Here is a 27219-nt window from a genome sequence, read left to right as displayed (position 1 = left end):
AATTATTTTTTTTAGCTTTTTATTTTTTATTTAATTTTATTTTCTTTTAAGGGGATAATTCATATATTCCTAATTCTCGTAGGCGTAGTAAGAAAAAATAGTCTGTCAAGGAGAATATTAATCTTGCAATCCAATTATTCAATTACAAATTGTTGAAAAAGAAAACATTTTACATTTGTGCTTGAGAATTAAGATTTTTTAAAAAAAAAAAATCTTCATAACAATTAAACATTTAACCCAATTTTTAAAAAAAATAATCTAAAATCCTAGTTTAAATTGAAAAGTAACTACTAAAACTCTATAAAAATGAAAAATCAGAACAAAAAATATAAAATTAGTGAATTACACATAGAATTATTAGATTTAGCACACCTCGTGAGCAATCCACAAGTAATGCAAGAGGTTAATTAATCTTAATATTTTACCTTTCTAGATCAAATTGTTGACTGATATTGTTGGTTTAGCAGAAATATAGTGATTTGATGGGAAAATCATAGGTACTAATAATTTTATTAGTGATTAATTTGGGGAGAAAATTAATTACTGTATTTTTTAGGTTAGAAATAATTTAACAATAGAGAAATTCATCCTTCGTTTGATTGACTTATTTAATGGCAGAGAAGGGTAAGAGTCTTAAAAGGTATTATGAAGTTTTTGGGTATAAGATGATAATCAACGGAAAATTAGCAATAATTGAAATTTTGAAGTTGTGACAATTTAATGGGAATTGCAATGCATTGAATGGGGGTAATTAAGTTCTAGAAATCTGGTATAATTGTGTTTATTTAGCTCGGATGCGTGTGAATACAAGGAAGTCTGAGGAAATGGATTTTTTTTTCTTTTTTTTTTTTACAATTGGGCTCCGAAAATGTTGGGCCCTCAATATTATGGGGCCTGTGCTACGGGTTTGTTTGCACAGGCCCTTAGCCGGCCCTGCCTTGTAGCTTACCTTGATATATCAATTTTATAAGATAATATATTTTGTAGCTACAAAGTGCTCCAATGGCGAGCGATTGCATATTGTAGCTTGAATATATAAATGAAGCAGTTTTTATCATACACATGTCATATTTTAAGTGGATGAAGTTTTCATTGAAAAACCAAGCAATGTTGCTTGTTTGAGCAGAGTTGTTTAATCTAGCTACATCAATATTTTCAAGCTACATACTTGCCACTTTATTTTATTTCCTAGCATGTTCCTTTTGTGTACCATTGGAGATGTTTTAATTGTAGATGTGATCACGTCTAATCAAACCCGAAAATGCTCAAATTTGTGCATAATTTTTTGGCCCTGAAATTCAGGCTCGGTCTGAACTTTTAATATTTTTTGGTTTTTGGACAACCTATAAATTAATTTTTAGTTGTAATCTTGGCTTGAGCACAAAAGCCTGCTATTTTTGGCCTGAAAAGGCAAAAAGAAATTCAACATAAAATATTTAAATAAAAAGAAATAAACAAAATCACAAATTTTATCTTAGAAAAATATTTAACTCATTTTAAAATTAAATAATTAGAGTGCCACATAAAAAAAATTAACGAATATTAATATTTAGTTAATAAAAAAATAATTATTTTTGTTTTGATAATATGGTTTTAACTCTATAGATAAATAAAGACATTAAATATTTATTTGATCACAAATTCTTATATAAATGTGGTTGGCCACACTGTATGACTGTATGATGACCAGCTTTCACGGGCTTACTTCATCAGTGTTCTAAGAGTTACTCGGTCAGTGTTACAAAGGGAACTCGATAAGTGTTACAAGGGTTACTCGGTCAGTGTTATAGGAATTACTTTGTTATTTTACAAGCAGCCACATGCCAAATGATGTGGTCAGCCGCACACAAAATGCGTCGTTATTTCATAATAAAAAAATTCAAGTAAAAAACGGAGAGAATAAAATCACAAATTTATCGTACAAATTCTTTAGTATAAAAAATATAAGAAAATTGTGCAATGCACGAGTATAAATCTAATGGTTTATATATTCAATTTTTGAAAAAACTTATGTTTTAAAAAAAATAACGCTACTTTTTTACAATATAAGTGTAACTATTCCACACCCTTTGACCCATTTTCATGGATAATTATTAATTTTATACTCAAGCGAATATTATAATGGACCATTCTATTAAATTCCAACATTGTATTTCACTTTGAATAAATTTAGTTTTGAAGCATTTTAATAAAATCTTCCCCAAGAAGGTTATATAAGGATTTGAGGTCTAATGCAAGTATCCAAATAGAAAAAAAAAAACAATTTAAGCAAAACTAATATAAATTTGATATACAAATAAAGGGGCAAAACTTTGATTATGAAACAATAAGTGCTCATGTATTGTAATAAATAGTTGTGAAACCTATTTTCCGTACCCACATTATAAAGAGGGTACCTCGGTTTATCTCCTTAGTGGTGTTTTTCTAGCTAGTTGATAAACAATTTTTTTAAAAGGAAAATGTATTAAAATTTCCATTGACCATGAATTAACGACGTTAGATTGAATTAGAAGATTTTCCACCAATATTAAGCTGGTAATAGAACCCAAATTATGAATTAGAAGATTTTTCTCCAAAATCAATGTTCCCCGATTGTTTAAAGTTTGAGATAAATGAAAATGGGGAATTGAATGAAAGGGGTTTTGAGTTTTACAAGAGTTGCAATGAAACCACAAAAATGGTGAAGAATATTCTTCCATGAAAACCTCGTGATAAGGAGGAGAAGAGGAAGAATAAACTCCAACCCCGCCATTTCTACCACTGGAAAAAATAATAATAATTCCCGATCTAATTTAAAGAAAAACCCTATGATAAACAGGTGTAAATAAGGGGAATGATCAATTCTAATAGGGTAGGCCATGATTTCCATTTAGAAAGCTCAATAGCTAGATGCATGGGAAATTAATGGTGGAGGAATAGAGGTGTTTAATGGTAGAGGAAGCTATGACAACTGCTCACATATACCATATAGTCATTTATCTCCATTAGCTGTACTTTACTTTACATTTACTGTACGTTATACCCCTCAATATACATTTAAATGTACTATTTACTCCTTCATGAACTTTACGAAGTATATGTTTATCAAGGTTATAAACTTGGATTTTATTCATTTTAAAGAAACTAAATCAAAATCTATCTTTAATTTACAAATTAGCGAAATAATTTGATTTTAAAACTTGGTGAATCAACACTCATATACCGTAACAAAATTGTAGAAATTAACTATAAATTAAAAAGTTTAGAATTTAATACTTAGAAATAAGTTGAGTGGTAAGAAAAAATGAGATTCAACTTAATAGTATTGTTAATTTGAAAATGGGGATTAAAAATCTTGTTACTTGAATTGATGAAAAAATAGAGATAACTTTTTTTCCCCTTTTAAAAATGTACAATAAGGTTGTGTTTTCAAATGAAGATCCATAAAACGAGATATATAGACCTTTGTTGAAATCCTTATAGCAATGTTAGGTATACAATGTTGACACTTGGAGCAAAATCATATGTGTAATATTTTTAGTAAAATGATATCAGAAATTAATATAGTAAGGTAGATATTAGATTTAACTCCTTTAACCTTTTTTTTTTGGTCGACCAAAAATGATTAGATTGTGGAGACAGTCTATGGGTTCAAGCCTCCACCATGCCTATGTGGTTTTCGTTATAGGTTGTCTTTAGTGGTGTGAAGAGTGGAAAAGTTGTCCCAAACAGGTTGAAGATGTAATACCCCGTATTTTTATATGTATATTAATTTAAAATATTATTTTATGGAGTATTTAAATAATTTAAAATGAATTATTTATAGTATTTTATTAATTTAAAAAGGTTTATTTTAATTAAAGGTTTATTTTTATTTATTTAATTGTTTTGGAAATATTTTATTTTATTATTTAATAAACTTCGGGGCATAATTATTTTATAAAAGGAAATTTTAAAGTCAATGGAGTTTTAAAGAAAGTCAAATGCCATTTTGAATAGGAGTAGGAATCATTAAGGGTAGAAAAGGAATTTAAGTTAGGATGGTTTTGAGAGAGGGTATAAATACCCATCATATGAGCAAATTAAACTTTGCCCAAGGTGGAGAATACCCAAAGGTAAAATATCTTTCTTTCCTCTTATTTTCTCTCCCCTTAATTTTCCCCCTCCCCTTTTGTTTTTCACCTCACACGCACACACATATGGTGGTCGTCTGCCGCCACCACTTCCCACCGGCCGGCCACCGTCGCCAGCAGCAGCCACCGGCATGGAGGGCGGCAACAACCCCCTCCCGTCCGTGCGGTTGTGTTTTCTTTAAAAAAAAATCTCTCTCTCTCTTTCTTTTGTTTTAAATCAATCCAACCTTGTTTTAATTATTAATTTTTGATGTGTGTGATGATTTCATGATGTTCTAATTATGATTATTATGTAATTAATTTTCAGATTTAGTTTTTGAATCAAAAGCCTCAAATTGAAAACTCTAGGTTTATAAATTAATGAATATTGATGGAAATTTATTGTGGTTGATTGAAATTATTGAAATAAGTGTTTTTAAACATAATTACAACAATTTTATAAGTTTTTATAAAGCTGGAATTTTTATATAAAGGTTAGAATTATGTTTCATGAAAGGATTTTTAATTACCCATTAATTGGGAATAAAAGTAGGTGGTTTAAATTAATTTTCAACATGTTTTAGAGGGTTTAAAAGTGATTTAAAGAGTGTATACATTGCTGAAACTTTATTATGAATAGGTATTAATGTCTCTTTGTAATTTTGGGTTGTAGGAGATTTCCAAGTGAGTGATTTCGTGTAGTCGTGGTGATTTTGAGATCATATTCGAGGTACGTTCACGTACTCGTTATTTATTTAAGTGTGTAGAAGCATGCTAGGCTTTGTTTAATTGATTCCAAGGTAGTATCATGATAGGTATTGGTTGGAATTGTTGATTGAGTGGATGTTGGTGATTGATTTGTGAAGTATGGATTACTTAAGGTAAATAGATGATTGGAATTAATTATGTTGGCATGTTGAATATGAACCACACTTTTATTATTGGCATGATTGAGATCATGTTTAATTAAACTAAATGTTTAATTTGGTTTGGAATATAAAAAGGAGTTTTACGATGGTTCATATAATTTTTATTGATGCTTTAAGCATGGGAGTTGAGCTATCAAGTGTCTTAGTACACAGGGATAAAAGAAAATGCAGTGCCTAACTGCACTTAAGGTGTTCTAAACACCGAGGGATAGGATTTGCGGTGCTTTATGCGCTTAAGGTGTTATTTAACACCGAGGTAGTTTAATTTAAAAGGGTTCAACATTAAATTTATGTGGTCACTAATTATTCAAAAATTAAATTGGTATGTTTAATTGCTTGAATGAATTATTATGATTGATTGTGTTATGGTTTGAGAGTCATCACCAAGTCTAAAAAAATATGTAAACAACGTAAAGTGAAAGAGATTACGCACCAAAACTCTTGGAACGTATATACCTTGAGGGGTCGTTTGGTTTGCACGGGGTAAACGAAATGGAATTAACAAAGGGAATGGAAAAGAATGGAATGAAAATACCTTATATTCTTTATGTTGTTTGTTTTAAAAGCAAAGGGAAACAATCCCACCACCACACAACCACCATTTAATTCACTTTCCACCTTTTCCAGCCACTATCCATCCACTAAATCACTCGGCACACCTCCCTAACCATTCGTTGCCCTTCGCCGGCCCTCCACTGCCCCTCGACGGCAGCCGCGCAGCCCGAAAAACATCCCTCGGCCCCGAAAAACCCTAGAAACATCCCCCCCCCTAAAAACATCCCCCACTCCCCGTAAAACCCATCGTCCGACCCTCCCCCACCCTCGAAACCCTAACTCCTAGGGTTTTGAGGGTGGAGGAGGGTCGGCCAACTGTTTTATAGTGAGGGGGAGGTTGGCTTCGTGGGTGAGGGAATGATTTTCGGGCGAGGGTCGGGGAATGGCGGCGACGTTCCAGCGAGAAGTGGGTGAGGGTGGCTGATGTAGGTATGTTGGTGGTTGGGGAAATGAAATGGGAAAGGCTAGGGGGGTGTGGAATGGGAGTAGAAGGTTTTTAGGTAATCAAAGGGGAAGGGGAATGATAGAAATGGAAAAAAATAACAACAAAGGGAATGATTCCCATGGAATCCATTCCCTTTGATTATTACTGCGAACCAAACGACCCCTGAGTATGAACATATGAGGGGAGTTATGGGGTTTTATATTTAATCATAGCTTATATTGGGAGTACAAGACACTGTATTTTCCTATATTTATTTTATGCGCAGGACGTCCAGTCACTTTCATGTGGCATTTGCCTACACGGTTAGCTCCTGGTGTAGTTTACCTCAATTTATTTGGGCACGGATTTAGTGGGAAACCCGTTCGATGCGTAATCAAATTAAATAAGCAATTCATTTATTTATTGTTGTATGCTTGTAAACAGGTGTAACAAGGTAAGTTGTGTGTTGATAGGATAAAAGCATGATAGTGTGTACTGTTTACGTTTATTTACCCAGCTTTGCTGATTATGTGTTTGTATGTTTGTTTGTCCTTGTCTTTATCTTGGCCCTACGACAACCCATTTCTAATGGCGAGTAGTGGGGACAAAGTAAAGGGAAGTTTTTCAGGTGTTGAAGCATATTCATGATGGGCATGAGTGAAGAGCGATTCCTGTTTAGTTTCCATAAGAATATGACGTGTTTATTCGCTTTGATTATTTTATATTTGCTTGTGAGACTAACACAAAGGTTTTAACATTCGTTTTGGGTTTTGATAAGGGCCTACAATGGTTCCAAGTTGTAGGTTGACTTCGTTCGACTTTGGTTTGACTTTACTTTCGTTTGGTTTGACTTTTAAGTTGACTTGTTTAAAATGGTTTTAAAATGAGTCTTCCGCTGTGTGTCTTTGATAATCGTCTTAGCCATTTTCATGTTGGCAGTAATGTCTTAGAATTTCCTATTTCGTATTTTAAAAAGAGCAAAACAGGTATTTTAAAGGAAAGAAAATTCTAGGGTTTTACAGAAAATGATATGATACTTCTAACTACTTTATAAGTTTTATATGTTATACTTTATCCTTTTTTTAGTTGCATCACTTTTGTAATTGCAGACTCCTATGCAATATTTAGAGAAAAAGAGTCCATGTGATAGGAGAGAGGTAGAGAGAATTTGTTAACTAAAAGGGAAAGCAATGCATCTAAATTGAAACTTTTATTTTTAGAAAGTAATGCATCTGATAAAAAACGGAGGAAGTATGTAATTTATTTTGCACATACAATAATGGGTTTGACTACATTGATATTTTTTCCCCTCGAAACATAGGAATGTTAATGGGGCAGGGCAGAACGGGGCGGATTCTGACATCCTCAACTCCATCTAGCATTTTCATTCCTATCCCCACGGTGGGTCCAAATCTAAGACCATCCCGTCCTACCCTCCACTTGGATATTTACACCCATGACCCATCTAATTGCCTGCCACCTTTCCCGCCCTGAAACCACATTAAGAAAGGAGAAATAAATTAGCCCAATAAAATGGTAGTGATGAAATACTAAATACATACTAAAATGAATTACAAAAAAATAATCAATTAATTAATACATAATCTATTTTTCCTTGACGGAACGATAGCATATTTTTTTTTTCTTTTTCTTTTTCTTTGACACAAAATCTAATATATCATATCACTAATAAATAAAGTCAGTCTCGCAGCCAGGCCACGAGACATCGACACTTGGCATTCCAGTTTTTCGCCAATAGGTATTATTATGACACATATGATGCTAAGTAAGCAAAGTTTGGATAGATATTTAAAGATAAAAAAGTTGTATAGTGTTTTATATAATTATTATCGATATACTTATAATATTTCATATATACAAAATTAATCATAACTTTTAATAAATATCTTATAATTTGGTACTATTTTCATCATAAAATTCGTTTTAAAAAGTTCTTTAAAATAAGACCCATTTATAATATATTTAATTTATTTACAAAATAATAGAGATTTATTGAAAATAAATTTTAATCATGAAAAATAATTTTTGTTTTGGTAAAAAAACTTTTAGTTTAGTAAAAATAATTTTGGTTCAATAAAATATATTTCAAATCATTATGTCTAAATATCTTGCATTATCAAAAGGGATTATATGATCGTATTTAACATTCAATCCAAAAAGTTTATCCTAAACTTTTATCAACCATCTGGGCATCGCCCGGGCATAAAACTAGTCTATTAACTATTACTAAAACAGGAAATTGCTGACATCATCATCTCCCCAAGCTGTATATGCGTCGCTTTCTCATAAAAAAAAAATTCCGCCTAATGCACTTGTCATATATATTTTTGGTTATTTTTTATTTTTAATCATTTTCATTTCAATCTTTTGACCGTTTCAAAAAATAAATAATAATTATTTTTTGGTAACTACGAATATTTTTTTAAAAATTATTTTTATCTTTTTAAGGTTTAAAAAAAATGTTATTTTGTGTATGTGTGTGTTTTTATTAAGGATTGTGCAGCAACTTAACTATGAAGTCATGTACTAATAATATGGATGTTTGTTATACAAAAATGAACTAATGTTGTCGGTAAATGTTTTCATTGTTTTGTAATTCCAAGGTGCTTCTATTTACTTAAATTACAAGTTTTTTTAATTTGTATTTCGAACTCTTAGATGACATTTAAATTCGTATGCATATGGTTTGATTAGATTAGATTGGTCGGCTTTTATTTTTATATTTTGTTACTTATGTAATTTATGATGATAGTTATGTTCTTATGATCTGATTTATAAGTATGTCTGGAGAAATAAATAACAGAAATAAGTTATTTCATTCCAATAATTTTTTTTAATTCGTGCATCGCACAGGCCTAATCTAGTATATATATAAAGGGTAGTTATTTCCCAAGATTTTAGAGCGCCACGTAAGATTTTAATTTTTAAAAAATTATTAGAGCACCACGTAGGATTAGTATTTTTAAACGCTTCAATAGGATTATGCCATTTAAGATTAGTTTTTTTAAAGCGCTACGTAGGATTATAATAATAAATAATAAAAAAAAGCGCCACATAGGATAAATATCAATAGGATTATGCCACGTAAGATTAGTTTTTTTTTAAGCGCTACGTAGGATTATAATGAAAAATAAAAAAATTAATAGAGCAACACATAAGATTATTATTTTAAAAAATTATCATGAATAAAATCAAATGATTTATTTGGGTAATTAATGGAACCAACATTATGACAAATATTTATAAAATTACATAAAGGAGAATTTTTTCAAGATATTTTAGAGCGTCACATAGGAAAGTGTTATATATTAGCCAATGAAAAAAAGACTTGTAATTTTTTTATATCCAAAATTTATATTAATTATAAAAATAAAATCAGCGTGTTTTCTGCGTGGCCGGCTGAGAGACACCAAAACACTAACCGGATAACCCTGACCAAGTAATTCCGACCACACGGTGTGGCTAGCTACACATGAAATTTTGTGAAATAAAACATTATTTTTTCACATTAAGAATTTTATCTAAATATGAGAAACAAAATTAATAATTCATTTTATAATTAAAAAATTCAAGTAGTAAGCATTTGAACGCCACAAAGTTTATCAGATAAATATATATTTAGAAAAGTATTTTATTTGAAAAAATACAAACAAAGCAACGAGTGTTTGAGTTTCTCAAGTCTAAACCTTGAGTAATTTGCATTATTTATTTATTTTTAACTTTTTGTATTGTATTTTGTTTAATTTTTTTCCGAAAATATACGTGTAATTTTAAATATACGGGGATAAATCCAAGTTTATCATATGGTGCAGGTACGTGACAGGTAGTCAGGTACAATTTGGGGCAGGGCGGTTATGATTTTCGTCCCCGGCTGGCCGTCTCATCCTCACCATATGCTAAACTTGGATTTATCCCCGCCCCACTTGGGCCGAGAATCGGGGATGAAATAATTTTTATATTTAACCTGCCCCACATGTGAACTTTATCATACCCCATGATATTGTAACCGTTATTACGTGGATTCAATCAAAGATTTAACCCTTGATTTACTCCGTAATTATGCCAATCAATTATTTGACTGATTACCTTCCCCAAAATTATCTCTTCATTTTATCGTTTTTTTTAGCAATTACCGAGATTTTCTCCCTTGATTATTCGGCTCTTCTCGATTTAAATACTGGACTCTTTCGGTCTTCAAGAACACAGGAAAAAGTCGGACTTCCTCACTGTTGTCCTCATTTCTCTCAAAAAATATTCAAAACACTATTCGAGCATTGTATTACTGAGTTCTCAATTCACATTTTAGATAAAGTCGTGTAACCCTGGGGTCGATTGCCGTGAGTCCGTGTATACGAGTGGGGGGGAAATTTGACTTTAGGGTAGTGATTTCTGTCACGCCACGATGATACTCTTTGCTTTTTAGATAAGTTTTATTTCGTTATTAGTCTTAATTTCCAACATTTACTACCATTAATTATATTAATTTGGGGTAAAATACTATTTTTCTAGCCTTTTCTCTTCCCCGATTTGGAATTCAATATATCATTTTGATGAACTCCTCTGTTATAATCCTTTGTTATAATGAATACTTTTTTTTTTTTTGAAGAAGAATTATATAATGAATACTTCATATTATATACATTATTTAAAATTTTGAACATTTTGACATTAATTTTTGTAGGCTTTTGTTCCTTCTTAATTTGATAAATGTTTTATTGACTACTTCGTAAAATGCTCTTAATGTGTTGCTGTATTATTTTGACATCAATTGTTGGAGGATATTGCTATTTTTTTTTAAATAAAAATTAAGTTTTATTTTTTTTCCATATATGATTGAGTGTGTGATGTAGTTTTTCAGGTGTATATTGATTATTGATATGACATTTTTCACATTTGATCTTTTTGTTCCAATTAGTAGTCCTACTTGCAGGGGATTTACAAAGAGAAAAAAATATACAAAATGGCTCAATCAGAAAACAAGTCAATAAATTGGTTCATTGATTGTGACTTGGTGGTATGTGTTATTTTAGACTGTAATGTTGCATCATTGTTTTTCTTTTATTTTTCACATTGTTTCTTAGATATTTCATCCATAGAAGATTAGAAAGTTCAAGTTGGTTTTTAACAACAAAAAATAAAATAAAAATACTATCAAGTAATAAATTGCCAAGAATTATTTACGATATAAGATTTTCAAGATAAATAGATTGCTTTAAAAGGGTTTTTTGTGAAAAAAAATTCCTTATTTATATTCAAGTGATACGAGGAGACAATTGGGCTTTAGATATGAGTTTTGGTAGGAAATTATGCATGACTTCTTGAGTCCTAAGTTTTTAATGCTAATGCCAAAGCTTTTAAGTGCAGGTGAATCAACAATACAGGAAGAATGTGAATGTCATTTTGTGACTTGAGGAGAAAAAAAAAATTATTATAGGTTTCATAGGATCCATTGATTTTGGTTTCATTAGCTGATCTTTTTCTATTAGCTTTCATGATTATTTATAATTTAAAAGGCTCACAAGTAATTGAAAGATATCATTTAGATGAATAAATATCACAATTGGCAATGCTTAGCTTAGGTCTAAGATTGTAGCAATTTGTTTTACATTATAAAAACATTGGATCTCCTATTGAAAATGAAAATGAAAATGTTAATTATATATGATGTATATATGGTACCATATGTTTTAGAATTTTTGTAAAAGATTTAGATTCATACCTTGCAATATGCTTAATTAATTTCATTCTCTTACTACATTACAAATTTTAATTACATATATTTTGAGTTAAATTCAATCCATTAGCAATTTCAATATGCAAATGAACAATCCTTCCAAAAAAAAAATTAGCAAAAAATTTAACCTGTGCATCGCACGGGCTAAATATTAGTATTTAATAACAGGAACTCTTATAAACAATTTGCCAAAGTGTTGCATTTCACCTTTTTTTTATTATTTTATTTTATTTTATTTTTTTATTTCTTTTCCTTTGATTGTCCACAATTCTTTTTCATGTCATTCAATTTTTTTGGGCCTTTATTTTTCCTTCTTCCTCAAATTTTAAACAAAAAATAGAGTGCCAATTTGCTTTTTTTTTTTTCCTTCCCCAATTCGTCATTATGATCAGATTAATCCTTTTTCACTCTAATCTCTCTGATTTTTTCAAGGTTAATTGTAATTTTCCTTCCCTTTTATTTCTCATATTTTTAATAAATTTCTTTTAATGTTTAAAGTTTGTCTGAAATTTTCAATATCTTTATGTGTTCCTTTTTTTGTGAGAAATTTTTTTATGTGTTCTTTGATTACTAATAATGGGGTTGATGGGAGAATCGAATATACAATTTGTATGCACTATTCTATACCAATTTACCATTTATGTGATTAATATTACGAAATTAAAGATATGTATCTCTATAATTTGTTGGTAATAATTTTTACGAATGTATATTCATATGCCAATTTTGTTACGCTTTATTTTGTTATCACTTGTATATATAGACGGTGAAGTGGAATGAAAAGGCCGGGAAAATTTCTTAACAAAAATATTCACCAAAACCTAATGTTCTTCGATTCTCCTGTTTTCTTATCACGCATACGAAGTACATAAGTATTTGGCATTTGATAGGTTCACTTGTTCAATTCTCTTACTATTTAAGTATTTAGGATGTCCTATCTTTTTCTTTGGGGTTGCAGACTCGCAGAAGTTGACTGATGTGTTTATTAATATCCAACAAGTACTCTTTGATTATATTTTAACTTATGTATAAAGCGCAAACATTGTATTGATCAAAGTGATGCATATGAATATTGACAAAGTCGAATTAGGGCACTTAAATAAAAACGAATGGAGTACATATTTTGGCTTAAATCCAATCCACAGCTAATCCTAATATATGATACGACAACCATTAAGTTAAAAATATATATTTTTTAAAAAAATTTACCCGTTCATTACACGGGCTAAATACTGGGGCCGTTTGGTTGGGGGTATTCAACAAAGGGAATGAGAATCAACGGAAATCATTCCCTTTGTTGTTGTTTGTTAGGCCACTTTTCCAATTCCCTTTACCCCCTTCATTCCCCTAAATCCTTCCAAGTTCATTCCTCACCCCCCAAGGTATTTCCATTCCATTCCTTGGCCACCACCACACCACCATACCACCACCCTCCTACCTACCCACATCACCGGAAACTGCACCACCGCACCACCGCCTACCCTTCGCCGCACCTCCCTCACCCCTCGTCGGCCATCCCCTCAACTCCCCCACCCCTCGCCGGTCATCCCCTCAACTCCCTCGAAAAAATTCCCTAATCCCGGCCATCCCCACGTTGCACCAGTCACCGCCCCTCCCTAACCTTTCGCCGTCCCCGAAACTATCTTCCCTCCCCGGAAAACCTTCCCCACACCCACGCATAACCCTTGAAAACGCCACCCCTTCTCCTCGAAAATGCCACCCTAACCCTAGAAACCCTTCTAAGTCGACCACCGTGTAGTTGCAGGGGTTAGGTCTGAGCGGGGAGGGGTTAGGCATGGGTGGCGAGGGGTAGGGATGGGGGTTAGGGTTCCGTCGGTGAAGAAAGTGAGGGTGTGTGGGTGTGGTGGTGATGAATCTAGTGATTTCCATTGTTTTTTTACAACCAAACAACATACTACATTTGAGGGATTTTCATTGCATTCCATTTCATTCCCTTTGTTCATTCCATTCCAATTACCCCGTGCAAACCAAACGGCCCAATAACCGTGTATGACACGAGTTAGCCAGTTAGATGACGAAATCTCTCTTCAAAACAAATTGAAAAATCAAAGAAAAAACACCCTAAAAATACACAGAAAAACAGGGGTAAATTTGACAAAAACAACTTCTCAACTCACGCACCCTTGCAAATGTAATTGTATTGTTGGCTTTGTTGCCCTCTTCTCTTCTTCTTCAAACCCAAATTATTTGTTCGTCCCCTTTTCTTCTTCTCTCTCCTCCCCTGTATCCAAATTTACTGCACTTCACCCTAACCTGCTAATTTTTTTTCATCCTAAACGAATTAAAAGGATGATTCTTCCTTTTAATTCACGCAATTATACCTAATTTATCCATTTTTGTCCTCTTCAATTTAGTTTAATTTCTGGGTTTTGGCTGTATTTTTCCCGGTTAGTTGTTTTCTATATCCCCTGCTTCTACATTTTTGTTTCGTCTTCATATCTTTATCTTAATTGAAATTTGATTTCTTTCTCGTTTATTTTTACCTCCTTGTTTTGAATTTTCATGGGGCTAATTTAATTTAATTTTCCTAACTCTTGTAACTTATTTTTTCATTCGAGTTTTAGGGTTTTCTTTGTAAATTTTGCATCTTTTGTTTGTTTTCAATCTTGATTACTCTGCGTGAATAGTTTTGTCTGGTGCTTCATGAATCAAGAACGACTGATTTTTTTTATTTTTATTTTTTTTATTTATTTCATTTTTTTTATAACTTTAAAATTCAAGTTGGATAATTAATGAGTGGATATAAAAATAAAAAAATTATTATGAAATCATTGAGATTATACCGTGACTATTTTTTTTGTAATTTATTTTGTGGGTGTTTGATAAGAGACTCAGAAACCTACACATATGAGAAGTAAGCTGAACTGTTGAAAGGGTTGGCAGTTTCAACTTTTGGGTTGACCTAAACAATTTAGTAATTTTCTTCTTTTCCCTTAGTTCTGTACTAGCTAGAATTCTAAAATGCTAGTCAAATAATAATTAATGATTCCCTCCTGTTCCTGATCAGCAGTTTAATTTCTTACTGTTAGCTAAGCCTTGGTTTGGATTCAATTTGATATTCGCATTGTAATTATTTTTAAAATTCGCTAGTGTAGTGGTTATCCACCATTGACACTTAGGAGTCGTGTTCAGAATCAAGTAAAATGTTTATTATGAATGAATTTGGTTTCACTGTTAATACTTGGCTGTTGAATTATGCTCATACATTGGAAATTCAGCCATTTGTTTGAAGTAGTCATGTTGAACTTTACATATGTTAAGCTGTTTAAGTGGCCATTACCGTTTATGACACTTTGTTCCTTGAAAAGTAATGATGTGGGCCTGCTTTGCCTATACCTTTTTTTTGCTTGTGAAATCTGGAATGGATCATTCACTCATTTAAGTCAAGTATCGGTTACTAGTTACTACAAGTACTATGTTTGAGACTGGTGACTTCTGTTCACGTTACAACTAGATTACAGTAGACAATATAGGAGTTTGAAATCGTCTGCCAAAATTCCGACAATGTATTATTCACCATTTAACTCTGTAGATAGCTTGCTGTATTACTGTATTGATCGTTGTTGGTTCTCATGTCATCATGTGACATGTTGATCTTCATGTTGTTGTTGTATTCCTGCAGATAAAGATTGTTGTATTACTGGGATGATAGTGTAGCTTATTATAACTCAACAGTTGGTGGAATGTGATTCCACTATGTGTAATTCCGTTGTGTTTAAAATGTCAAAAGGGGTATCAAATGGAAAGTAGTAATTACGTTGCACCAAAAGTTGTGGACTTTGGCTGTAACATGGCTTTGATAGTATGTTATGCTACTATATAAAGCTGCCTGTATAAGATGCTCAGATGATGAGTAAACTTGTTATGTTTAATATGACCAGTTATTTTTTATTATTGTGCTGAATATCATGTTGAAAATATGGATTGAAGTTCTAATAGGATTGAAACAAAATCAATTAATGTGAGATTTCATGAAGGGGACATGGGACCTTGTTCCTAAAAGACAGATTTATAAGAAATTAAAAAGCTTGAATACTTTAATAATGCTGGAAGAAATTTTTTGTGGATACTTTAATCATGTTGAATACTTTAATAATGCTGGAAGAAAGTTTTTCTGGATGTTGGCAGTGTTTCTTATGAACGTTTTATATGTACTTGCTGTGAGTCTGTGACTAACTCTAGCTCATTGTTTTTTTTTTTTTTTTTTGATGTTGAAGGTTTTCTCGTTAAAGGTCCACCAGGAACTGACCGGCCTTTTGTGTAGTCGTGGTGGACTTGCTTAATAAAGAGAGAGTGAAAATGGGCAGCACATTCAACCCTCAGATTTTAGTAGAGAAATTGACAAAGCTCAATAACTCTCAACAGAGCATAGAGAGTATCCTATTTGCCTTTAACTTTTAATTTATATGCTGTTCACCATCTCTTCCTTTTGTAATAAATTTTTTTTTGTTTGTTTACTCAATCTTCTATCCTAAATTCTGGTTTACTACATGCTCATGTTAATCCATATTCAGTATATGTTGGGTTTTGTCATTTTAGTTCTGTTTATGGAAAGTATGTAGAATCGTGTCATATCATCATAGGGATACTGTTATGGATTCCTATCTTTTCATTTTTTTAAATAACCGTTACGGACTCATATCTAGTCATTCATATATTTGGATTTGTTTACTTTACTTAACTTTTGCTGTGAAGAGTTGTCTACTTGTATATTCTACAACCGATGTCATTTCAGTGTACATTCTAGTATTCTACACTGTCAACTGTCAAGTTTTGCTTATCTGTTTTATTTATATTACGCAGTGTAAAGTTTGTGAGAGATGTATGAGAATCCTGATCGTACTCCTTTAATTGTATCTGTTGCTCAAGGCCACATTCCCCTCCCCCCCCCCCCTCTTTTTCTTTTAATTTGTTTTAAGAAATTAATCATCAATTAATTGTATGGCCTATTATGTTGGCCACTGTTTTCAGTTTCTTCCTCGTGCCAATTTTGTCATCCTTAACATCAGATAGCTCTATCTCATTGGTGTATTTTTCACATGAATAAAGCAAAATTAGTGGTTGAAACTTGGGACCGACAATTTCATAGCTCTCCACGTGAGCAAAGGCTGGCCTTTTTGTATCTTGCGAATGATATCTTGCAGAATAGTCGGAGAAAGGGTGCTGAGTTCGTAGCAGAATTTTGGAGAGTCCTTCCTGAAGCACTTCGTGATGTTATACGCAATGGGGATGAGTTTGGAAAAAATGCAGCTCGTAGACTGGTGAGTCTCTTTTGTATTGAGTGGCAGCTATTATCTAACGTTTGATCTTAGTATTTTCCGTTATCAATTTACTACTTGGCCCCATCTATCACTGTTCTTCAGATGCATATTTACATCACATATGTTTTTGAAGCATGGAAATGCTCAATGGCATTTTGGTGCATATTGAATTTCTAGATAGGTGCTTTGAGGCCCAGAAACTGAAAGGACTAGAGAAAATAATAGAAAAAGCATCAAATTTGTATCTGATACTTTTTAATATAACTATTTGCTGAGCCCTACCAAATAGAAATTTGTATCGTGGATAGAGTTGGATTGATATCTGGTGTTGTGAGAATGATGCGTCAAATAAAAGTTGAGCACCTGTAGCATATCATATTATGTATGCCGAAATCCTTGAAGTTAGAACTAGATTGTGTGCATGCAAATGCATGGGTTATGTATATTATTTGAAAGGGAAATATAATTTCCTTTGATTCTATGCCATGACTTTTAAATATGAGTTTATTCCAGTAACTTAATGAACCCGACCATTTGGTCTGGCTTATATTATCTTTACAGATTAGTATATGGGATGAAAGGAAAGTTTTCGGCTCAAGAGGGCACATCTTGAAGGAAGAGTTTATGGGCAGGCAACCAGAAAACAATGTTAATAAAAGTGGGAAGCAACTCAGCTTCAAATTTGTAAGGAATCTTACTAGCTGATTAGTTGATCTGTATTGTTTGTTCTGTATGATAACTTGATTACTAACACAAGTTTCACCACTTGAGTGTGGACAGAGACAATCTATTGGAAATATGTTAGATAAGATAGTTTCAGATTTTGAAACAATTTATGGGGGTCAATTGGATGAAGATGCCTTACTGAGTAGATGTACAAATACCATTAGCTGTTTGGAGAAACTTATAAAGGATGTTGGCAGCGGGATTAAATCAGGTAAATTTTTTATGTTCTTTTTGGAATGTACTCATCCAATTTCAACTCCATTATGATTCCTTCCTCTGGATGTTATGTGTAGGTAGATTCAATTTTGGGTTTTTTTTAGGGTCAATCTTCTTTTGTAGAATGTAGATGTCATATGACTTTTCTTGAATTGATTATACTATTATTAAAAAAAGTAGATGGCTAGTATTGAAATATTGGAGCATTAAATTTCATTTATGTGGACAATGTAGCCTAAGATGTTGTTAAGGATGTTAATTGAACTTTACCCCACACGTGAGTGTGCTAGCCTGTTCCCTTGGCCACGTGCCTGTAGTGAATAAAAATTGTTTGGCTATTATTTCTTGGAGCTTACTTTTGTTTAGCAAATGTATTATGTTGTCTAGTTATCCTTTATGTGGTATACTAGGATTAGGGTTGATATGGATCTAGATGCAAAAGTATGAATCTTGAACCAAAAATTAAAAGTAACTAAAAGACAATACATTTGATCACTCCTGAAAGAATGAATTGGTTTTTGAATCCCTTCAAATACTCTTGAATAAGGTCAATTAATAATACTAAGTATTAAAGGTTTGTGTATCACTGCTATCACTCTTGAAACACTTAAAATTCCCAAAAACTAATTTACGAAGTTTCCCTTTTAAAGGTTTATTAGACTAACATAAACGTTAATAAATATAGAACCCTAACTTAACTCTAATATGCCCGTAAGCCTATATAATTACAAATTTACAATAATGAGCCCACAATATAACAACGCTAATTGACGTGTAAAATATATTGGAAGTAATTTATACCCAATTAATTATTTCTCATCCACACCAAGGGTAGTGCTCTATTTACATGAATTTTACTTATATTATCTGGATAGCCTTGTACTTTTCTTATTTGAACTGATTAACCCTTATCAGTTATCTTATTTTATTTGAGCTGATTATAAAATTAGTCCTTGTCAAAACTTCTCAACCCTTATCTTATTTATTAAAACATATGAATCCTTATCTTTTTTGAACTTATTGGCCCTTATATTATCTTAGGGGGCATTTGGCTCACATAGTGGTATGGGTTTGAAATCAGGAATGAAACTAGGGTAGTATGGGGTTGGAATTTGATTCTTAATACTTTTTGTTTAGTTGTTGTTTGGGAATGGATATCTTATTTTTTTTATTTGATGCCTTCCCCCTTGGATTTCTAAACCCATACCTTGTGGGTTTGAGGTATGAGTTTAGAAATTAGATTTTTCTTAAACAAATATCATGTATAGGTTTTACTCATTCCAACCTCATACCTAAAACCTATGAACCAAACACCCCTTATTTGTACTTATTAGCCCTTATCTTATCTAAACTTATTGTCCCTTATATTATCTTATTTGAACTTATTAGCCCTAATCTTATCTAAACTTATTAGACTTAAATTAATTAAAAATAAGGTGCTGAAAAAATATAACCCAAGTTAAGAACCTAGAATTGTGTGTGGAGTTTATTGGGATAAGCGGTGGTCTTATTTAGGAAGATGTGAAGTGATTTGTTTCCTTCCATGGCTGTTTGATGATAGAGTGCTTAATTGTCTAGGAGATTGGCGTGAAAGCTGAAATTATGGTAGGATGCATGTGTAAACCATAAATGTTTGGTTATACAATGTTTTCCTGCAAGTACAAGGCATGCCGAGTGAAATTTAGCTCCTTGCTTTAGCAGTGTTTTCTTTCAATTATACCTGAAATTTTGTTCAATAGCGCTAACAGATTTGAAATGTGCTTCTCTTGTTACCTTGTTGGGGTTTAATGGTCTATAGTCTTTTCAAATCTTACCGTGAGAGATGTTTTTGAAACTTGCCTTACTGTCATCTGAAGTCATAATAGTTTCTCTGCTGCAAAGTAATGGTAATATTCAATTGGATTCTTTTAAAAGACACCCTTATTTTCAAGTGAATTTGAGTAAAGTACACACTCATATGACAATTAATAAACAATTATAGGAGCTCCAAGCCTCCAAGTGAATTAGAGTAAAGGGCACTCATATGACAATTAATAAACAATTATAGGAGCTCCAAGCCTCCAAGTGAATTAGATTTTCAAATTTTATTCATTTTAACATGAACAACTTATGATACGATTAGTTAATACTGGTTTATCATTTTGAAAATCATGTTACATAATACATACCACTACAACCATTCATATAATCATATACAATTACTGGTAATCAGAGCACCGTGTCATTGCAATCAGCACCAGCAACTATCAGAGCTGGAATTTCATATTAACCAAGTAACAATCCACCTCCACCATCCAACACATAGTTTAAATACAAAAACCATTCCACCCACAATCATATTTAGTAGTGGATGATTTCACCAACATATATTTCTTCGTAGATGCAATTATGGCATGGTAGTGGTGAACATTGGGATATTTTGGGGTTTTGGGTTTTTTGATTTATTTTTTGTTAACAAAATTTTCAAAACAAGGAAAATTTTGGAGGACTTACTACCATCGAGTGAGCTGATGGCAATTTTTGGCCTCACAATTGTTGAAATTAGTAGAGAATAGGTATGTTAGGAATTTGGGTGTTGTGAGCCATGTGAGGTCTGCAGGTTAATCAAAGCAAGGAATTTCACAAAGTTTGGTTAGCAAGGGTTATGGAGATTTAGCTATTCGGGTAGATTGATGGGGAGTTTGAGGATTAGGGAGAATGGAGAAGCAAAAGATGATATAGAACAGAGATAATAAGAAGTTATTTGGGGAATATTTTTGATGCAAAAGATGTCAAAAAACCTAGCAACTGTTTCTTCAGTCAGGAGCAAAATTTTGAAATATTTTTTTAAGTGTGCAAAGGATTTTTTTTTTTTTTTTTTTTTTTTTTTTTTAAACAATAAATACTTATAGCAGATTTTTTATAGATACATTCCATCTGTCTAACCCGGACTCCCTTAGCTGTCTAAAAGCATGATTAAAATTGTAATGGATTTGTACAAACATGATATATCTGAGTGGTAAAATGCTGGTTTTCAATGTATTATAGTGTTACAAATTATGTTTTCATTTTAAACTTTCCTTTATTGTTTTCATCAGTATATCCAACTTTTTGGGATGGAGGGAGTAAATACTTAATGGCTGCTTGGCAACAAGGATAAAAGGATTAAAATCTGTGGTGTGTACTGTCATTGCCAATTTCTTTCTACTATTATCATTCAGGTTTTCTGCCATCATATCCCCTCCCTCCCTCTCTTTTTAACACCTTTTTCCTATTAAATTTTCTTTCATGCTTCCTAGGCTCCTAGCTGGTTGATCTTAGAAAACAAACGTTCTCTTTGCCAACCTGAATCCTTAAACATTTAAGTGTATAAGCAAAAATTTGTGCTGCAGCTTACCATGTCATACATCAATTACCCCTTTTTCGGTTTGAGGGATTGAGGGTGGTTGTGTTGGGGGTGGGGAGAATGCTGTTTCACCCCTTGCTTTATTTGTAATTTCCGGGAGGCTATGCTGGCCCTTGAGCGTCAAGGCTATTGATGGATCTACCCATTCCTTGATGACAAATAGTATAGTTTTGATGTATTTAATTAGGTCTCACTGTAATTCCAAAATTAAATAATTGTAAGGAGAATGGAATATGTACGAAGTAGCTTGGTATACGGATTATATACTTCTTAAGGGTTCTTATTCAAGGGTTGTAGCCCTGTAGGGAAGGGTGAAGATCGAAATTGACTTGACAAATGCAATTTACAGATAGGCTTATGGCATAAGGCTTATATGCAAGGGGAAAATGGCTGTACAATATGGTGCAAATTACATATCATCTTTTCTTCAGAGTAGTATAAGATCTTTAGGAATGCTTATTGATATGGATATCTAAGGTGTTAGGTCTTATATGAATAGAACGTACCATCTATGCTTCAGTTTGTTATTTTGGAACTTGTTCCAGCAAAATCATTTGTCTGGATACTTGTCAGTTAGTGTTTAGACTGTTTACAGGGACTCGTTTGGTTGTTCCTACACATTTTTTTCACCCAAAACCCCATTTCACTTGCTCGTCTTGGTGCTAGTTCCTACCAAAATTATTGGCTTGATTCTTGGCTATTGAGACTTGCACGTGAGTTGGAGAACATGTAGTTAATTAGCCTATTAATGTTTAAAGGGACTCAGTCAGTAGTTCCTACACATTGTTAAATTCAAAACCCCAATTTTATGTGTTTCAGACGTGTCTTGTCATTCAACCTAGTCTTGCGACAGTACTTCTTTGTTAAGCCTTCTTGGCTAATTTTGTATGGCATATGGATGGGACCAACATTTGGTTTTGAAAATGCTGAGTACTTGAGTGTCATCATGTATCTTTACTTGTGTCAGTTGAACACTTAAGTAGTTAAGTGTCATCATGTATCGTTAATTAACTGTGGAAAAAGTAGCTAGTTGAAAACAATTTCTTTGCCATAATCTCGTGTAGTATTTTATTCAAAGAAACATAATTTTACGGAGCTGCAATTTTGAAGGAGAGCATTATGTTCGACCTTCTTTTTGAGAGAATGAAACATGACACACAGCATATCGGCATATGCCTTCCTCTTTATTACAAATGTTTTCCTCTGTTTTTCGATGATGATCTGTATGCATCTGTTGTTGGTCTTGAGCTATATTTTCTTTTAAACACCTTGTTAAACAGGTAAATTCAGCGGAGCTGAATTGCAAGGACAGCATGCTGCGTTGAGGGAATGCATTGAACAGCTGACAACACTTGAAGCTTCAAGGGCGAGTCTTGTATCACATTTGAGAGATGCTCTTCAAGAGCAGGTAAATTATTACAGAGTATTCTTTAACTGTGATTTTCTATTGTTGCATTTTTATTCTTAAGTTTTTAATTGAAGAAACTACTTTGTAACTTAGTGTGATTGTAATTAAAGTATTAAACCACCTCTAGTTACTTAAAATGACCCAAATTCTCTAAGTAATTGTTTAGCCAAGGCAAAATGGCTATTCTATTCCTTTCGGTGGTTAGAAGTAAAATTCTTAAACATGTTTTTTATAAGGCGGTTTCTTGAATTTTAATTGTGTAAAGTGGTTTCTCAAAGAAAATAACAAATTCAACTGACTTTTTTTCTAATTTTTTTTCTCAATCTGCGCTGTGGTGGTTGGAGGCGTTGTTCTTGTGGCTATATCAGTTTTGTGGATACTTTTTCTCCCTTTAAACGCACTGAGTGGTGTTTTGACTTGTTTGCAGGAAATAAAACTGGATCAAGTGCGTAGTCAGCTCCAAGTAAGTTAAACTTCATCATATCCAATGTTCACTGATATAAGATGGTAAATTATAGTTCTAGCCAAATTCAGTATCTTGATACTGCCGTTAATTTCTCTTACCATGTAATGATTGTCACTAGTCTTACTCGTACTACTCACATGTTAAAAAATTTCAAGCTTGAGCATCCATCCCATAAGAGAATAGAGGGGAATAACACTTGTGCTCTTATTCACCTCTTGACTGCATATTATTTTGTGCTGTTTCTCTGTCCCTGCAATTAATGGCTATGTAGATGATTTTGCAAAAATTTAGAATGCTTACACGTACCAGAAATGTAGTACATTTTGAAATTACCTATTGGAATTTATTTCATTTTTCATTCAGTTTAGTTGAGGATATCATAATGTCTTTCTTCCTGTGCTGACTATTCCGCACTTCTGGCATCTCCAGGCTGCTCAATTGCAATCGGATCAAGCTGTTATTGTTAGTCGACAGTTTGTGAACTCTGACAGCAACATGACAATGGAGGAACAGGGTATGAAAGATGTTCATGCTTCCTCTGCACCACCTGGTTTTACTTCTGGGGACAGGCAACCAAATCCTGTTGTATACACCAGACAAGTCCCTTTGCCTGATAAGTCTGTTACGTCTGCTGAGGACGATTCCCGTAAATCTGCAGCTGCCGCAGTGGCAGCTAAGCTTACTGCTTCTACTGCTTCAGCTGAGATGCTCAGTCATGTCCTTACTTCTTTGGTGTCAGGTGTTGCTTTTGGCAACTCCACAGATTCCTCTGGTGATCCCCAACATTCTGATAAGAGACCCAAACTTGAGAATGAGGCAACTTCCTATACACCAGCACCCCCTCCGCCGCTACCCCCTCAAAATCAGCAACCACCACCGCCATTGCCACCCTTCCCCCATCCTGAATCCCTGCAACAGAATCCACAGCCAACAGCTGGTGAGCAGCCGCCCCCACCATCGTCTTCCCCTCCACCTCTCCCCCCTTTGCCACCGATGCCATTATATCCAATGCAACCTCAGTTTATTCAGACTGCTGGATCAATGTCTAATGTGGCTTACAGCTATGGGGCAACCCCGCAGCCACCCCCTATGTCTGGATACCCTTCTGTTGGGGCCCCAGTCACAGGTATGTCTCCTTATGCAGCTCCTCAGGGTAACCCGTATCAACCTTATCCAGGATCTGAAAGCGGGTTCTATAGCCCTTCGTCATCTGTGCCTATGGCTCCAATTTCACGTCAACAGACTTTGTAGTTTCATAATTCGAGTTGGTTGAATTTAGGGTGGTGGAAGATTTGATTAGATTTGCTCCTTTGTAGAAACCTTTTGTGCGATTTGTATCATTTGAGGTTATACAATGCATAGTTAGAATTTGCACATAGCAGCGCCCTAAACTATTTGTAACTTGTAGCCTTTTACAAATTAAAATTACAGATTTGGAGAATTTAACATGATGCTTTGGTTGTATGTTGTTCCGATTTGGTTATTTTACCATACTTGATACGTAGTAAGGTTAACTAATGGTGTTTCTTGTTGTAACAAAGGATTTATGTCCCGTTTGATAGCTGGTCTTAAACGATCATAATGATTAGAAATCTATTAGTAATTTTTTGTAAGAAAAATTCATTGTCCATCTTTAAGAATCTCTTTTTCTACCAAGAACACATAACAATATACGAATTACAAAGTAACATTTTGTGTTTGTTTGTGCATTGACGTATTGGCCATTTAGCTAGATGGGTACGAGTATAAAAAAAAGATAACTTTGTGCTAAATGGGTTTTAAAAACATGGGAAATAGATGGGTGTAAAAAAAAAGTACTCGTAACATTTAGACCTAGATTTGGGTTGGAGTTTTAATCGACAATATACTACTACGTAATATTTATTAATTAGGCAGAGCCACCCTTATTATAATGCCATGCATGATGCATCAGGTTTATAACTTCATGGTTCAGAATTAGTAATATGGAGCACATTTATGTTGTTCTTTTATGAACTCTAAGGAGTAACATTCTACAAATTTAATCAATTTCCCGTATTAAAAAAAAAATCAATTTAAACAAATATTTAATTAAATTTTGATACATTATAGTACTACTAAATTTGTGTTTTTTTCTTGTCAAAAAAAAAAAGTGATATTTTTGGAAGTTGAACCAAGTTACCTTTAGACCAATGTTTTTGACAAAAGATGGTGATATTAAAAGAAACGCATTCATACAGATATAAGCATATAATATGACAGTATGACATTGTACATTTGTATTATAGTATAATTTATACCAAGTACGGTGTATTTTTTATAAAATAAAAAAATACAATAAATAAGTGAGGATGTAGCAAAGTAGCAACTGGGGTTGTCTGGTGCTTTATCCTTTTTGGAGCCAAACCACACGACATACACTATGATTACTTTAGTGGCAGTAACTGGATGGTCAAATGTTCTGAATTCCAATGATTTTGGGATTTTACAATTTTTACTTTTTGATTTTGTATAATTAGATTGATTAATAAACATGCATTATATTAAGCCTTGACCATGAACTGGTTGGAGATCTATACTATGACAAGTCAGCAGCCAAAGGGTAAAAAACTTAATCAAAGACAATTACCATGAGATCTTTGTCGCTATGATTCTCCTTTTTTGGAGTTGCCCCATGCTACAACTTGTAACTTTACACTTATATCGTCGTTGGAGCACATGACTTTCGAGTACATATAAGTTAGATCGTGATTACCTATATTATACATATGTAAAAACTTACTATAACATTTAACGCTGGGGAAAAGAACTACGAAGTAAATTTATTTCAAAATTAGAGAGAATTTAATAGGGATATACATCATGTACCTAAAGTGCCAATATGCAACTATAACACCTTTTTTTTCACGTGAATTACAACTCATTATCTATTATATAAACATCACACAACATCTTGATTCTTGAGTAGTCGTGATAAAATTTAAGTTTCGTTTTTATTCTTGACAAAACTTACTTGTATTTGAAGTAATTAAACGTTTTTTTTTTATTTTTTTTATTTTTTTTATTTTCTATTATATTATCTCTCTTATATGCTTCTACTCCATCAGTTTGTCATCTTCTCTCATTGTTTTTTTTTAAGAAGAAATCTTCTCTCATTGTTAGATCACAATAAACATTCATTAGCTCATTACATACCTCGACTAAATGCATAATAATAAGGCAAAATTGCTTTAAATAATACGAACTTTACCTCGTCCGTTAAAAACAAGTTGAACATTTGTTTATTTCAGAATAATACGAACTTTGGGGGGTGTCCGCTTTAAACAGGTTATGACCTGTTGTTGACTTGATTAATAGGTATATGGGACACGTGTCAATGTTTAATTGGGTTAAAAAAAATTAATTTATTTTTTTTATTTAATATTTTATTTTTTAATAGGTAATAATATTGATTATTATTATTATTATTATTGTAAAAAAAAAATAACTCCAAGGATGGGTTTTTGGTGGTTTTTCGGGGAGGGAGGGTTATGGGGAAGGGAGTTCGGTGGTCAGCCACCGGAACAGCAGCCCACAACGCCAGCTAGAAAATTTCCGGCCGACGCACGAGTCCACGACGCCGCCAGCCAGAAGGTGGTGGTCGCAGCCAGGCCGAAAACCCACCACGACCATCTCCACAACAACAACAATAACAGCAGCGGCATCAACAACACCAAAACCACCACGCAACTCTCCACCACTAACCAGTCGCACATCCGAAATCACTAAACATCGCAACTCTCCACCACCAACAAGTCGCCACCCACACAGCCCCACAAATCGCAGCAATTCGCACCCCAGTGCCACCCTTAAACTCCCTGAACACCGCGAAACCCTCGCCACCACCCAAAACACCAACCACCACAAACCCTCAACACCAGACCTACTAACCAGGCCACAACAGCAACAACACTCACAAACCCCGACTCTCCCTCGTAACCAGCAGCGCCACATCCCCTCCACC

The 27219-nt window shown here is 33.2% G+C and overlaps 1 protein-coding gene across 1 annotated transcript; it reads left to right on the top strand.

Annotated features, from left to right (window-relative positions):
• Positions 1-13753: 13753 nt before the first annotated feature.
• On the top strand, positions 13754-24755 carry LOC110694664 (UPF0400 protein C337.03-like). The gene is made up of 8 exons (XM_021871827.1): positions 13754-14162; positions 15993-16150; positions 16789-17036; positions 17598-17720; positions 17817-17973; positions 22644-22771; positions 23199-23234; positions 23667-24755. The coding sequence occupies exons 2-8, from the start codon at positions 16075-16077 to the stop codon at positions 24486-24488; spliced, it is 1590 nt and encodes a 529-aa protein (XP_021727519.1). The 5' UTR covers positions 13754-14162; positions 15993-16074; the 3' UTR covers positions 24489-24755.
• The last annotated feature ends 2464 nt before the right edge of the window (positions 24756-27219 follow it).

Source organism: Chenopodium quinoa, unplaced genomic scaffold (assembly GCF_001683475.1).
Source record: "Chenopodium quinoa cultivar QQ74 unplaced genomic scaffold, ASM168347v1, whole genome shotgun sequence".
NCBI lineage: Eukaryota > Viridiplantae > Streptophyta > Magnoliopsida > Caryophyllales > Amaranthaceae > Chenopodium > Chenopodium quinoa.
The sequence above is the reverse complement of the archived record's forward strand: the minus strand, read 5'-3'. Positions and strand labels throughout refer to the sequence as shown.

Coding starts and splice junctions, on each gene's coding strand:
- LOC110694664 (XM_021871827.1), top strand. CDS start 16,075: ATGGGCAGCACATTCAACCCTCAGATTTTAGTAGAGAAATTGACAAAG. Junction 16,151..16,788: donor CTCTCAACAGAGCATAGAGA/GTATCCTATTTG, acceptor AACATCAGATAG/CTCTATCTCATTGGTGTATT. Junction 23,235..23,666: donor AAGTGCGTAGTCAGCTCCAA/GTAAGTTAAACT, acceptor TGGCATCTCCAG/GCTGCTCAATTGCAATCGGA.